Raw genomic sequence first — 15029 nt, 5'->3', positions numbered from 1 at the left:
TTCTTGTTCTTGTTCTTGTTCTTGTTCTTGTTCTTGTTCTTGTTCTTGTTCTTCTTCTTCTTCTTCTTCTTCTTCTTCTTCTTCTTGTTCTTGTTCTTCTTCTTCTTCTTCTTCTTCTTCTTCTTCTTCTTCTTCCTTTTACGCAGATGAACAAGTCACCTTATGAAATGTAGGGTTGCACTCAATGACCTCTAAGGTCCCTTCCAGTTCCAAATCTGTAGATGATTTCATGGATAGAGGTCTTATTAGTAACTATTATGAAACTTATACTTTTGGATTGATTCCTAGGGCACTCAGAGGTTAACAGAGTTTTCCAGAAGCATACAACTAGTAAGTGTCAGAGGCAGGACCTGAACTTGGATCATCACTTATTCCACTAAGCCATGTGGACTCTCACAATTTAATGTCTGATGGATTACCTTCATGATGATCAAGAAAAAGGTGATGCTTTAAGCCAGTGGGAAATAGTAAAACAGAGGCTATAATCTCTGTGCAAGTTATCTGTTCTTCAGTTGATTCAATTCAACAAACATTTACTTAGTGGGATCAAGCCGATTAGTGGCTGTTGAACTTCCATCCTGGGTGAGACAGGGAGACCCACTCTTTTATTCTTTTTTCTTTTTAAGGTAGAAAATGAAAGAAGCCCCCTTAGAATTAAAAAAAAAAGGTTAAAGGTTATACCCAGTGTATTCAATGGATAGAAACGATCCTTTTCTTAAAATTTTTTTAATTTTTTTGCTTTTTGCAGGGCAATTGGGGTTAAGTGACTTGCCCAAGGTCACACAGCTAGTTTTTGTGTTAAATGTCTGAGGCCAGATTTGAACTCAGGTCCTCCTGACTCCAGGGCCAATGCTCTATTCACGGTGCCACCTAGCTGCCCCAGAAACTATCCTTTTCAAAAGATGAAACTCAAAACCTAAGGATGAGGTTAGAAAGTCTTATTCTCTTAAAATTAATGTCATTGCTATTGACAAGTATCAAAATGTCATGCTGAATGTGAATTGTCTATAGGAAACAATGTATTTCATAATGTGATGGGGAGAGTTTACTGATTAAAGTGTTTATATATAGTTTTATTTAAAGTGGAAAGAAATAGTGTTTGAGAGCTAGCTCAGTGAAATATGCAGAACTAAGAGAACATTGTATACAGTAGCAGCAATAATTGTTTCAAGAACAACTTTGAGAGAATAAGTCATTTTAACTATTATAAACACCCAAATTAACTACAAAGGACATATGAAGAAAGAAGCTATCTGCATTCAGAGAAAGAAATGATAAGTAGAAATAGGTATAGAATGATTTACATATAAACATATTTGTGTTTAATGGTAGATATCTCTAGGGGCGATGGAAGAAAAAGGGAAAATATTACATGATGACTTTATTATATATTTAAAAGGAATAGTAAGTTGTACATAATAGACATGCAGTTTCATTTGCGATCATCTTTGTTATTGTACTATGTTATAGAAATGCTTGTTTTATTCCATAAATTAAAAATAAAATAAATTTTAAAAAGAGAGAACCAGCTGGGTCAACTAATCATTCCTCTTGAGATATGATTGGCCTTTAGTAGCCTTTCCCCACTGCATTTTCTTCCTATAAATTTCTATCCCATGCCACTTTTTATTCATGGTGTCTTGGGGGATGGTTTTTAAGTTTATTCATCTCATAACCCCTCCTTTTTGGTAATGAGGAATAAGAAAAGTTTCAACAGCCTTGGGGTGCCTTTTGATGTCTAATAGTGCCAATTCTCTTTTGGGATGACTGCTGTAGTCACTCCCAAAAGAGACCTATCTTTGATAATATTAGGTAGTGATTATCTAGATTAAATATGAATAAAGTTAAAATGCTAAAGTGGTAGCCATAGTGCAGTATCATTGGGTCATAGGATTTAGAACCAGAAGGGACAGCCTACTCATTTTATAGATGAGGAAACTGAAACTCAAGACAGAGTTATAACTAGGATGGAGAGGTTGGGCTCTACCCCAAAGATGCACAATTTATAAGTCACTGCTCATACTTTTATTCCTTCAGCAGTGTAGAAAAACTAACAAAACTAAAATTGAATTTAGCATCCAGTCCCCAAGAGTAATTTAAATTAGGAAGCTAACTCATTTCTTTTTCTGATTGGTTGCTTCCTAGGTAGACTCCTCCCTGTTTCTGCCCTGCCTTCCCCCTTCCTCACTGATGCAGCATTGTTATGGAGCCCTGAGTTCTTTTTTTTTTTTTGGAGGGCAATTGGGGTTAAGTGACTTGCCCAAGGTCACACAGCTAATTTTTGTGTTAAGTGTCAGAGACTGGATCCTAACCCAGGTCCCCCTGACTCCAGGGCTGGTGCTCTATTCACTGTGCCACCTAGCCGCCCCTGCTGAGTTCTTTTGCTTCTCCGCAGGGTCAGTATATTGGAGTACCACTCTCCCTACCCCCTATATACACACAAATGAATTTATTTTAAATTGTTTATTTGAGAGCAGTTCACTTCTTTTGTCTCACATACATTTTGTACAGCTTGTCCCATTGTAATGGGAATGCAAATTTGGAAGATCTTCCCTGCCCCTAGGCTAAAGTGCACCAGAAGCCTGGGGAGGGAGGCTTGTTTTTCAGTAGATACTTCTTGATTGGCCAGTGAGTCAATAAGGTTGTTACATTCTCTGAGTCAGGAGAAGGCTTTATAAGCCCTGATGTGAGGCTTTGTTTTGGGACTCACTTTGAGAAGTGTTCTGTGATTTGATCTGAATTCTGGGAAGCCGTTGTTGAGAGTCCCCCGGCTTTGAAAAACCCAGAATGTGGAAACCCAGATGTTGACTGGGTATGGATGTAATGGTTGGACAGTTTGGAAATCTGTCTACTTGATGTTTCTGTCTTGATAATTATGCCTGTATACTTTGAGGTTCAGGGTGCTGACCTTTTCTCCTGAACAAGGTAAAGGATATATGTCTGACTGATTAAAGTAAGCTTGTTAACCCATTTATAGTTGCTTTCCTTCAACAAAGCAGATCCAAGAACCTGTGGTAGCTGCAAACCCTGAGGACGCTTGGGGTGCTTGCCGCTACCCATCTACAAAGGTTTCTAATTATGACTCTGTTGAGAGGTAATGTGATTGAGAATCCAAGTAATGCAACTTCAGACACTGTTGTGGATTTTTAAACCTTTTCTTGATATAATGTGTACTAACATCTCTAAGCAGCAAGGCCCTACAATCACTAGATATTTCAAAGCTTCTCTATCACTACCTTGAGGGCAATTAAAAGTTCCCTACCACTACCTCGATGGTACTTAAAAGTTGGCTTCGTGAAAACAAAGAACAATCATTTTCTTTACTTACTTATCAGTGACTCCCAAGGCTACTGCCACAATGCTCGCAATGCCCCCAATCACTCCAGGTAAGCCATGCAAGTTATGAACACCACATGTATCATGAATCCTCAGTTTGGTAGCAAAAAATGGCTAAAATAAAAATTCAAAAGTTTTGTAATTTCAACAAATACTATCTATAGAAGGAAAGTTTCCAAATCAGTGCCATAACTAGAAATTTGGTGCCTAGGGCCAGGAGCACACATCTTGTAAGCAGCCCAATGCTGGGTTCAAGTAAATTCACAATTCATGTGAAAAAAATAGAAATAATTAATACAATTTTAATTGAGTTGGGAGAGTTACTATACTTTGTGCCTTCTAAATTTTGATGCACAGGGACACAGCCCTATATTAGCCCATACTAGTTATGACTCTGGTGTAACTTCTTGTGTGCTACTATAAAACTTTGGTTAAAACTTGGTTCTCCCATACATATCTAAAACTCAGTGAATCCAGAGCACGAGAGTATCATGATATATAAGTCTAGCATTTCTAGTTGTGGGTAGGGATGGGATAACTTCAGAGATATCAGTAAAGGCCCTCTGGTCTATTTTTCCCACCCCAAATTCTCCTCTATATTGTTTATGCTTTAATTCTCTTGATTCAGAAAAAAAGCCTTAAAGATTTGAAAATGTTAGTCATTTAGGAAAGGTAATGTTAAGTAAAATGTATTTATACTAAGGTGTAAATGTCTAATAGCCTTTACTGACATCAAGAATAATGAGAGAACTAGAAATCATGAAACACCAGAAATTGGGATGGATGACCTAGGGCAGGGGTGAGGAACTTGTGGCCTTGAGGCTACATGTGGCCCTCTAGGTCCTCAAGTGTGGCCTTTTGACTGAATTCAAACTTCACAGAACAAAGCCCCTTAATAAAAGAATTTATTCTATAAAACTTAGACTCAGGCCACAATTTCCCCACCCCTGATGTAAGGGGAAGGGAATCCATAAGGAGGACTCTAAAAAAACCAGACATCTTCCCCCACTTTTAAATTTTGGCAATGACCACTATGCGGATAAGAGAAGCAAAGCCCACACTTTATTTCATACTTACTGTTAGAAATTTGAACCCAAGGACAGAAACAATCCCAGCAATGCTACCAATTAGCATAGCACCATAGGGCTGGATTGCCATGTCTGCACAGGTGCCCACAGCAACTCCTCCTGCAAGGGTTGCATTTTGAATGTGAACCTATGTGGAATATAGAAAATATGAATGCTGTGAGATGATATTCTATTGGAGGAAAAACAGAGTGCCTTTTGGAGTCTATGGTATACAATACACTACTTTTTCTTCTGACACAGTAAATTAACAAGCACCTATTATGTGCCAAACATAAGAGTAGGTGTTAGGTATGCCAAAGAAAAAACAGTTGGAATGGGACCTGTTCCCAAGGGTCATCATGTCATAGATTTAAATCTAGAAGGGACTTTGGAGGTGCCTCATTTTACTGGTGAAGAAACTGAGACAAAGAGAGGTTAAGTATCTTACACAGTCAGTATATGTCTGACTCCAAGTTTGATGTTCTATCCTCTAGGCCACGTAGTTGCCCAATATGTTTTTATGTCCAAGAGGGGGAGCTTTGGTCCATTTATTTTTATGATTTTGTATTTATAAAGTAATTTCCATCTAAAGGATTCAATATTCATACTGACATCTGATTTTCACAATATTCATGTTGGTGGCTGACTAAGGCAATCACTAGGTCTTAGAACAGTGGTTAACAAAGTCTTGAGAAGGCCCAGTGGGAATAGGTAGGGTAGGATGAACAGAAGCCCTAAAATACTGAAATTTTCTAAACTATTTTACTCTGAAAACACTTTTTCAATCCTAGTTGACCAAAAAGCCACCTGAGTACTATGGGCTTTATAGTCTAGGATAATATAATATAATAGTCTAGAGTAATTATGATATAATGTTCTAAAGAAATTAAGGTCTTGAAAAAATGTAAGTTGCTTTTGAAAAGATCTTATATCAGTGAAATGTCAAATACTGTACCATTGCCCAAGATATATTACACTTCTTTATTCTCCTTACTTCCATCTAACCTGGCTGGCATTAGAAGAAAGAAGCATAGAAAGGTGTTTCCCGGGATCTCCTACAGGGGAGTTTAACCATGAGGGCAAGTAGAATCTGTTCTGTGTCAGTCTACATTGCCCCTTTGCCCATTCTCATTCTTACCATATCAAGTTTTCCACGGTGCTCAACGAGGCTGGAGAAGGCAAAGGCAGTGAGCACACAGGCAGCTAATGAAAAATATGTGTTCACAATAGCCATGTACTGGTGGTCTCCAGCATCAGCAATTGCAGAGTTAAAACTGGGCCAGAACATCCAAAGGAAAAGCGTGCCTGTTTGCAAACCAAGAAAATCAACTATTATGTTCTAAAAAATATTTTGATATCTCAAGGATCCATGGTTGCTCTTTCTCCCAAGGAAGATTACAATTACTTTGCAACATTTTTAAAAAGGCTATGGCCCCAAACTCATTGCCCTCAACAATTTTGGCTGCATTGGTGCTCAAAGATAGTCCATTGCTAGACATATACTTTAAAACTTTCTGGGTGGGCGGAGCCAAGATGGCGGAGTAGAAGCACGACCCTCTCGAGGCTCTGGCTTCCACCCTCCCCAATCCATGTAAAAAGGGGACTCTAAACAAACTTTGGAGCTGCAGAACCCACAAAATGACACAGAGAAGCTAACCTCCTGCTGAGAACAGCCCGGCAGGCCGGCAGAAATCGGCCAGCGCAACGCTCTGGGAGCCGAGCCCAGCCGAGGCTTTAGCCCCAGGGCGGGCCTGACCAGCCGCCAGCCAGAGGGACTCCAGATCAGCAGCAGCTGTGGCCGTTTCCAGATTTATCAATCCATAGATGCGAAGGACAAGTTCTAATAAGGAATAATAGCGGGCGACGGCACGGCGGCCTGCGCGGGAAGGTGCGGCGGCGGCAGCGCGGCGGGCGCAGGCCGGGAAGGCGCAGCGGCCTGTGCGGGAAGGCGTGGTGGATGCAGGCCTGGAAGGGGCCTGATCAACTCGGAGGGCAAGTCTTCCCACCAACCACAAGGTCCACTACCAGGCCTATCACCAAAGGGCTGGGACTGGAAAGAGCAAGGTAAGAAGCAAATACAGGGGCCCCTATACTGGACAGCAAACACTTCTGGGGCTACCACTTCATAGCCCAGAAATCTTTTTTTTTTTAATTTTTAAAAAGCCCCTTTCAGGACCTCCAAAGACAAGGATGGCAGAGTGAACCCCACTTGCTCCAAACCCCCCCTCTGACCCTGAAAATATAGTAACTCTTGCCCCAGGGCAAAACCCTCTACAGTAAAGGCTTGGGATCCTAGAGGAAGGGCGTGGCTAGGACACTGCCTCAAAATGGGTAGAAAGCAGACTACAAAGACAAAGACTCTAGAGTCCTACTATCCTCAGAGGGAGGAACCAACCTCAGAGGGAGACACTGTGGACTCCACACCCACAGCTGAGACTTCAACAGGGAATGGATCCCAAGCACAGAAGACTCTCCTAGATGAGATCAAAAGGAACTTTGAAAGCAAAATGAGAGAGATAGAAGACAAAATGAATAATTCTCTCAAAACGAAAATAGCAGAATTCGAAAAACATTATAATGAGGAAAACATCTCTCTAAAAAGAAAAGTGTATGATATGGAAAAGGAAATCCAAAAATTAACCAAGGAAAATGATTTGCTAAAAACCAGAATTAAACAAATGGAAACAAATAACTCTATGAGGAACCAAGAATTAGCCAAGCAAAACAACAAAAATGAAAAATTAGAAAAAGAGGTAAAATACCTCAAAGAAAAAATAACTGACCTGGAAAACAGATCCAGGAGAGATAATCTGAGAATCATAGGCCTACCAGAAAATCATGATGAAAAAATGAGCCTGGACAACATTCTCCAAGAGCTCATTAAGGAAAACTGCCCTGAGATACTAGAACCTGAGGGGAAAATAGAAATTGACAGAGTCCACCGGACACCTGCTGTAAGAGATCCCAAACTGAAAAATCCTCGAAATGTTGTGGCCAAACTCCAGAACTACCAGATAAAAGAGAAAATACTTCAAGCGGCCAGAAAGAAACAATTCAAATATCGAGGGTCCACAGTGAGGATTGCACAGGATTTGTCAGCCTCCACACTGAAAGATCGGAGGCAGTGGAATACAACTTTCAGGAAGGCAAAACAGCTGGGATTACAACCAAGGATCACATACCCAGCGAGACTGAGCATATTCTTCCAGGCAAAGAGATGGTCATTCAATGATATAACAGAGTTCCAGACCTTCTTGATAAAAAAGCCAGAACTCAATGGAAAATTGAACCTCCAATTACGAGAAGCAACAGTGACTTAGAAAGGTAAACAAGGAGAACACACATCATTTTAGAGGGAAAGAGGGGAGGGAGAGGAGCTTCACATGAGATCTGTTCCTGTCATTCATGATGCGAAGAAAAAATAGCATACCTCATTAAGTATAACAATATCCTACAGGCAGTAGGAGGAGGAAAGGGTTACAAAAGGGGGGTGGGAGTGATTTGTAGGGAGGGAAGTAGTAAGGGGAAAAGGGGAGGAAAAGGGAGGGGGGCCGAAAAGGAAACACTGAGGGAGGCGGTGGTCAAAAGGAAAACTATTAAGGGGGGGAAGGGAGAAGGGAGGGAAAATACGAACATTAACAGGGGCAGGAATAGGATGAGGGGAAAGAAACAGATAACAATCATAACTGTAAATGTGAATGGAATGAACTCTCCTATAAAACGGAGATGGATAGCAGAATGGATTAGAAATCATAATCCTACAATATGCTGTTTACAAGAAACACATTTGAAACAGAGGGATACACACAAGGTAAAGGTAAAAGGTTGGAGTAAAATATATCATGCCTCAGCTAAAGTAAAAAAAGCAGGGGTAGCAATCCTTATCTCAGATAAAGCAAATGCAAAAATTGACCTAATTAAAAGAGATAAGGAAGGAAACTATATCCTGTTAAAAGGCACCATCGAGAATGAAGCAATATCACTACTTAACATATATGCACCAAGTGGTGTAGCATCCAAATTCCTAGAGGTGAAGGTAAAGGAATTAGAGGAAGAAATAGATAGCAAAACTATACTAGTGGGAGACCTTAATCTCCCCCTATCTGAACTTGATAAATCCAACCTCAAAATAAACAAGAAAGAAGTTAAGGAGGTGAACAGGATTTTAGAGAGGATAGGTAAGATAGATCTCTGGAGAAAGCTGAATGGGGATAAAAAAGGAATATACTTTCTTCTCAGCAGTTCATGGCACATATTCAAAAATTGACCATGTTCTAGGGCATAAAAACCTCACAATTCTATGCAGTAAGGCAGAAATATTAAACGCATCATTCTCAGATCATGATGCAATAAAAATTATATGCAATAAAGGGCCAGGGAAAGACAGACTAAAAACTAACTGGAAATTAAAAAATTTGATCCTAAAGAATGAGTGGGTCAAACAAGAAATTATAGAAACAATCAGTAATTTCATTCAAGAGAATGATAATAATGAGACAACATACCAAAATCTGTGGGATGCATTAAAGGCGGTTCTCAGGGGAAGTTTTATATCCCTGAGTGCATACGTGATTAAATTAGAGAAAAGGGAGCTCAACGAATTGGGCGTGCAATTAAAAAACCTAGAAAAAGAACAAATTCAAAATTCCCAATTAAATACTAAACTAGAAATATTGAAGACTAAAGGAGAGATTAATAAAATCGAAATTAAGAAAACTATTGAACTAATAAATAAAACCAAGAGCTGGTTTTATGAAAAAACCAACAAAATTGATAGACCCTTAGTCAATATGATAAAAAAAAAGAAAGAAGAAAACCAAATTATGAGTATCAAAAATGAAAAGGGTGAATCTACCTCCAATGAAGAGGAAATCAAAACAATAATTAGGAATTATTTTTCCCAATTGTATGCACATAAATTTGACAATATTAGGGAAATGGATGAATATTTAGAAACATACAAGTTGCCCAGATTAACTGAAGAGGAAGTAGATTACTTAAATAATCCCATCTCAGAAAAAGAAATTGAACAAGCCATCAGTCACCTCCCTAGGAAAAAATCTCCAGGGCCAGATGGATTCACTAGTGAATTCTGTCAAACATTTAAAGAACAATTGATTCCAATACTCTACAAATTATTTGGGAAAATTAGTGAAGAAGGAGTCCTACCAAATTCTTTTTATGACACAAATATGGTACTGATACCTAAATCAGGAAGAGATAAAACAGAGAAAGAAAATTATAGACCAATCTCCCTCATGAATATAGATGCAAAAATTCTAAATAAAATACTAGCCAAAAGACTACAGCAACTTATCTCAAGAATAATACACTTTGATCAGGTAGGATTTATTCCAGGAATGCAAGGATGGTTTAATATTAGGAAAACCATCAGTATAATTGAGCATATCAACAATAAAACTAGCAGAAACCACATGATCATCTCAATAGATGCAGAAAAGGCTTTTGACAAAATACAACATCCATTCCTATTAAAAACATTAGAAAGTATAGGAATAAATGGAGCCTTCCTTAAAATAATAGGTAGCATCTATTTAAAGCCATCAGCAAGTATTATATACAATGGGGAGAAGCTGGAAGCATTTCCCATAAGATCAGGGGTGAAACAAGGGTGTCCACTATCACCCCTCTTATTCAATCTGGTACTAGAAATGTTAGCAGTAGCAATTAGAGAAGAAAAAGAAATCAAAGGAATCAAGTTAGGCAAAGAAGAGACCAAGCTATCACTCTTAACAGATGATATGATGATATACTTAGAGAATCCTAGAGAATCAAGTAAAAAACTGCTTGAGACAATAAATAAATTTGGCAAAGTTGCAGGATATAAAATAAACCCACATAAATCCTCGGCATTCCTATATATTTCCAATGAAACTCAACAGCAAGAAGTAGAAAGAGAAATCCCATTTAAAGTTACTGTAGACATTATAAAATATTTGGGAATCTACCTGCCAAAACAAACCCAGGATCTGTATGATCATAACTACAAAACACTTTTCACACAAATAAAGTCAGATCTAACTAATTGGAAAAATATCAATTGCTCATGGCTGGGTCGAGCTAATATAATAAAAATGACAATTTTACCTAAATTAAATTATATATTTAGTGCCATACCAATTAATTTACCAAAAAACTACTTTATAGAGTTAGAAAAAATAGTAACAAAATTCATCTGGAAGAATAAACGGTCCAGAATATCAAGGGAATTAATGAAAAAAAATGCTAGGGAAGGTGGACTAGCTTTACCAGATTTCAATCTGTACTATAAAGCAGTAGTCATGAAAACTACTTGGTACTGGCTTAGGAATAGAGGAGTGGATCAATGGAATAGATTAGGCACACGAGATTCAGAAGTCAACGACTACAGTAATGTATTGTTTGATAAACCCCCAGACCCTGGTTTTTGGGATAAGAACTCACTATTTGACAAAAACTGCTGGGAAAACTGGAATATAGTATGGCAGAAACTGGACATAGACCATTATCTAACACCATATACCAAAATCAAGTCTAAATGGGTTCATGATCTAGGTATAAAGGTTGATACTGTAAGCAGTCTGCTAAAACAAGGAATTGTTTACCTATCAGACTTGTGGAGAGGGAATGACTTTATGACAAAACAGGAATTAGAGAACATTATAAAATGTAAAATGGATAATTTTGACTACATGAAATTGAAAAGTTTCTGTACAAATAAAGCCAATGTAACCAAGATTAGGAGGGAGGTGGGAAATTGGGAAAGAATCTTTACAACCTATGTCTCTGACAAAGCACTCATCTCTAAAATATACAGAGAACTGAGTCAAATTTATAAGAATACAAGTCATTCCCCAATTGATAAATGGTCAAAGGATATGAACAGGCAGTTTTCAGAGAAAGACATTAAAGCTATCTATAAGCACATGAAGAAATGCTCTAATTCACTATTGATCAGAGAAATGCAAATCAAAACAACTCTGAGGTACCACATCTCACCAGTTAGATTGGCTAAGATGACAAAACAGGAAAATGACAAATGCTGGAGAGGATGTGGGCAAACTGGAACACTAATGCATTGTTGGTGGAGTTGTGAACTGATCCAGCCTTTCTGGAAAGCAATCTGGATCTATGCCCAAAGGGCTATAAATACTTTCATACCCTTTGATCCAGCAACACCACTCCTAGGGTTATATCCCAAAGAGATCATAGAAATGGGAGAAAGACCCATATGTACAAAAATGTTTATAGCAGCTCTTTTTGTTTTGGCAAAGAATTGGAAATTAAGGGGGTGTCCATCAATTGGGGAATGGCTGAACAAGTTGTGGTATATGCATGTTATGGAATATTATTGCGCTATAAGAAACGGGGAGCAGGCGGTCTTCATATTTACCTGGAGAGGCTTAAAAGAACTGATGCTGAGTGAGAAGAGTAGAACCAGGAGGAATTTGTACACAATTACAGACACAACGTATGTGTGATGACCAACTTTGATAGACTGGACTCTTCTCAACAATGCAGGGATATAAGTCAATCCCAAAAGACGCATGATGGAGAGAAAAACGTGCATCCAGAGAAAGAACTAGAAAGAACTAAATTTATATCCAGGTGGAAGCAAAATACCTGATCTTTTTCGTTCTCTTATTTGATTTTATGTCCTCTTTACCATTTTTCATTCCAGCTGGTATAATCCATCCTTATAACCTGACCATTGTATAATGTGAAAGTACTTACAGATCCTATACTTGATTATTAGACGCCATGGGGGGGAGGGGAAGGAGGGGGACAAAATGTGAAATTCAAGGAATTGTGGAATTGAATCCTGTAAACTAAAAGGAAACAAATTAATAAATTAAAAATTGAATTAAAAAAAAACTTTCTGACACTGTTAGATCCAAACAGAGCTTACAATCCATTGGTGTGACCTTTGAGAACTCACAGTCATCCATGCCACAGTGGAAAAGATGGTAAGACCTAGAGATGGGAGGGACCTCATAAAGCCTCAGGTGGTTCCATAGTAATGTGGATAGGAGTGGACAAGAGATTCCTCAGCAGGGGGCAAGGTATAGGGGAAATCCAGCTTACCCAAGCATATTCCAGTACATACCTCCAGTTGGGGTGGGAAAAGATGATTGCAGGATGGAGAAGAGAAACTTCCTTTTGGTGAATGGACTGAACCCTTGGAATAGAACAGCTAGGTGTGCTGGCCTGGCCTCAAGCAATTGTCAAACATTCTTAGATTTCTGTAGGCTTTTTTTTGGGGGGGGGAAGGGATGGGGGTCAGGGAATGGAGGTCTTGGACCTGTGATTTCACTGGTGTGGGGAATTTGGATAAGGAAACTTCCTCAAGCAAAGCAGATGAAGCCATTGAGAGGTAAAGTACCTTGGTGGCAGGCTCTAACCATAACACTGTTGCTTAATATTTTAATGATGCTGTTTTGAAATGGCAATTGTTGAGTCATTGCTATGTGGAGGACACTTGTCCTCTTTTTAATACACTCTTATATTCCAAGTGGTATAATGTTTATTTGTGAAGTCATATCTTTCCTATTGTAAGATCCTTGGAACCTGAGATTTAAAAAAAAAAAATCTTTGTATCTCTCTTAGTACCTAATTCCACACATTGTACTTAAATTGGATCTTAGATTAAAGATACTAGAGTTGAAAGAGGTGTTCAGGCATTATCTTGATAAGTCTCCTAATTTTATTTGAGAAGGGAGTTTAGGGTCACAGTGGGTGTGACTTGTCATGATCACATAACTGGTTAGTGTCAGAGCCAGCATTTGAACTCAGATCTTGAGAATCCAAGGTTAGTATGCTTTTCATTATATTGTATTGCCTCTTTTAATTCTCTCAGAGGCTCATAGGAAGTTCATACATCTGAAACTGGAAGGGAACTCAGAGGCCACCTGATCCAATATCCTAATTTTATAGTTGAAGAAACTGAGGCACAAAAAAAGGAAATATGACTTGATTTAAGGAAATCTAGGCATTAAGAGCAGAGCTAGAATTTACACTTAACATCTCTGAGGTTAGTATCTAGTGCTCTTCACACCACTCTAGCATTTCTTTTTCTTTCTCTTTTTCTTTTTTTTTTGCAAGGAAGTTGGGGTTAAGTGACTTGCCCAGGGTCACACAGGTAGTAAGGGTCAAGTGTCTGAGGTCAGATTTGAACTCAGATCCTTTTAACACCATGGCCTGTGTTCTATTCACTGTGTCACCTAGCTGACCCTACTCTGTTACTTAATATATTTTTGCTGAATGAATGAATAAATGTAAGGATTATAACTGGTGAGTTATATAATTGTAATTGCACTGTAAAGGTCAGTTTTATTCACCTTGTGCAAGTCTTCTTAACTTTTTTTGTGTGTCACACATCCCTATGATAGTATAGAGGAACCTATAGACCCCTTCTGAGAATTATATTTTTATATACATAAAATAAAATGTTACAAAGAAAACCAATTATATTGAAATAAACATGCCATTGAACTAGAATGATATGAATTAGAATTATTCGACTAGTACTATTACATTAATAATGACTCTAGACATCATTGGTTTCTCTCCCTGAGGCACAGTAGAACTGGACAAATTGATGTCTACTTACCAATCATAGCAAACAAATCCGAGTGGTAAACAGACTCTTCATTATCAGGCCTTTTTCTCCTGAGACCTGGCCGATATAAAACACCTGCTACCGCCAAACCAAAATAAGCTCCGAAGGCATGAATGATCATTGATGCACCAATATCAGTGGCCTGTAAGGAGAAAAACAACCTTTTTATAAAAAAATACTCCACCTACTAGTGATCTACTGACAGAATCGGCCAAGCTTCCCTGATTAGAAAGATTTGTTCTCTTTGGCCCCAAAGGTCAGAGATGGGAGCAATGAATGAAAGTAATAATGAGGCAATGTAAAGGAAAGCTTCATAATTAGAATTATCTAAAAATGATCTAGTCTGTTTGGGAAGTAATGGGGTCTTGCTCACTTGGAGGTCTTTAAACAGTCTATATGGCCCATTGATGGTGAAGTTGTAGAAGGGATTTCTATTCAATTCATGAGTGGTACTAGATGACCTCTGACTAGATGACTTAATTCCAATTGAGATTGTATGAACTCTCTCTCTATATGAGACTTCCCAAGACTCACCTTCAGTATCTCACCAACAAGATGTTCATTGGCTGCAAAGACAGCAATTTCTAAAATCACCATGATTAGCATTTGGACTGGGCTTGTTTTCCCTAGGACAGCTCCAAAGGAAATCAAAACTGTGGCTGTACTGAAGTCTGCATTTATCATGCTGGGGAGAATAAAGAAATACTGAATAAATAAACAAACAAATAAATAGATGAAGGAAGGAAAGAGAGAAAGAAGGAAAAAGAAAGGAAAAGAAAGATAAAACAGGGAAGGGGCATAATTAATCCTCATCCTTCTACTTTAATTTCTCATCTGGAACTCACTCAGAGTAGCTCTACCCAAAAGCTCCCCATGCTTTGGATATCTTGATACCCCAATAAAACAAACAAATGCTTAGTCCAATCTCATCAAATATTTTAATTGGAGGGTACCTAAGAGAATATCTAATCTAACACCTCATTTTACAACTGAGGAAGCTGCACTAT

At 38.3% G+C, this 15029-nt stretch overlaps 1 protein-coding gene across 3 annotated transcripts in view; it reads right to left on the bottom strand.

Moving 5' to 3' along the window:
* RHAG (Rh associated glycoprotein) overlaps window positions 1–15029 on the bottom strand; it is a 50335-nt gene that overhangs the window by 4856 nt on the left and 30450 nt on the right. For all 3 annotated transcript variants that reach the window (XM_069065771.1, XM_069065772.1, XM_069065773.1), the window contains 5 exons: window positions 14557–14707; window positions 14014–14164; window positions 5542–5708; window positions 4414–4551; window positions 3329–3450 (listed from right to left, as the gene is read on the bottom strand). In XM_069065771.1, coding sequence (XP_068921872.1) covers window positions 3329–3450; window positions 4414–4551; window positions 5542–5708; window positions 14014–14164; window positions 14557–14707 — 729 coding nt within the window. The remainder of the gene's footprint in view (window positions 1–3328; window positions 3451–4413; window positions 4552–5541; window positions 5709–14013; window positions 14165–14556; window positions 14708–15029) is intronic.

The sequence above is a fragment of the Petaurus breviceps genome, unplaced genomic scaffold (genome assembly GCF_028583685.1).
Source record: "Petaurus breviceps papuanus isolate PSGF00001 unplaced genomic scaffold, PetGlider_PUasm1.0 90701, whole genome shotgun sequence".
Taxonomy (NCBI): Eukaryota; Metazoa; Chordata; class Mammalia; order Diprotodontia; family Petauridae; genus Petaurus; species Petaurus breviceps.
This window is presented reverse-complemented; position numbering and strand designations above follow the sequence as displayed.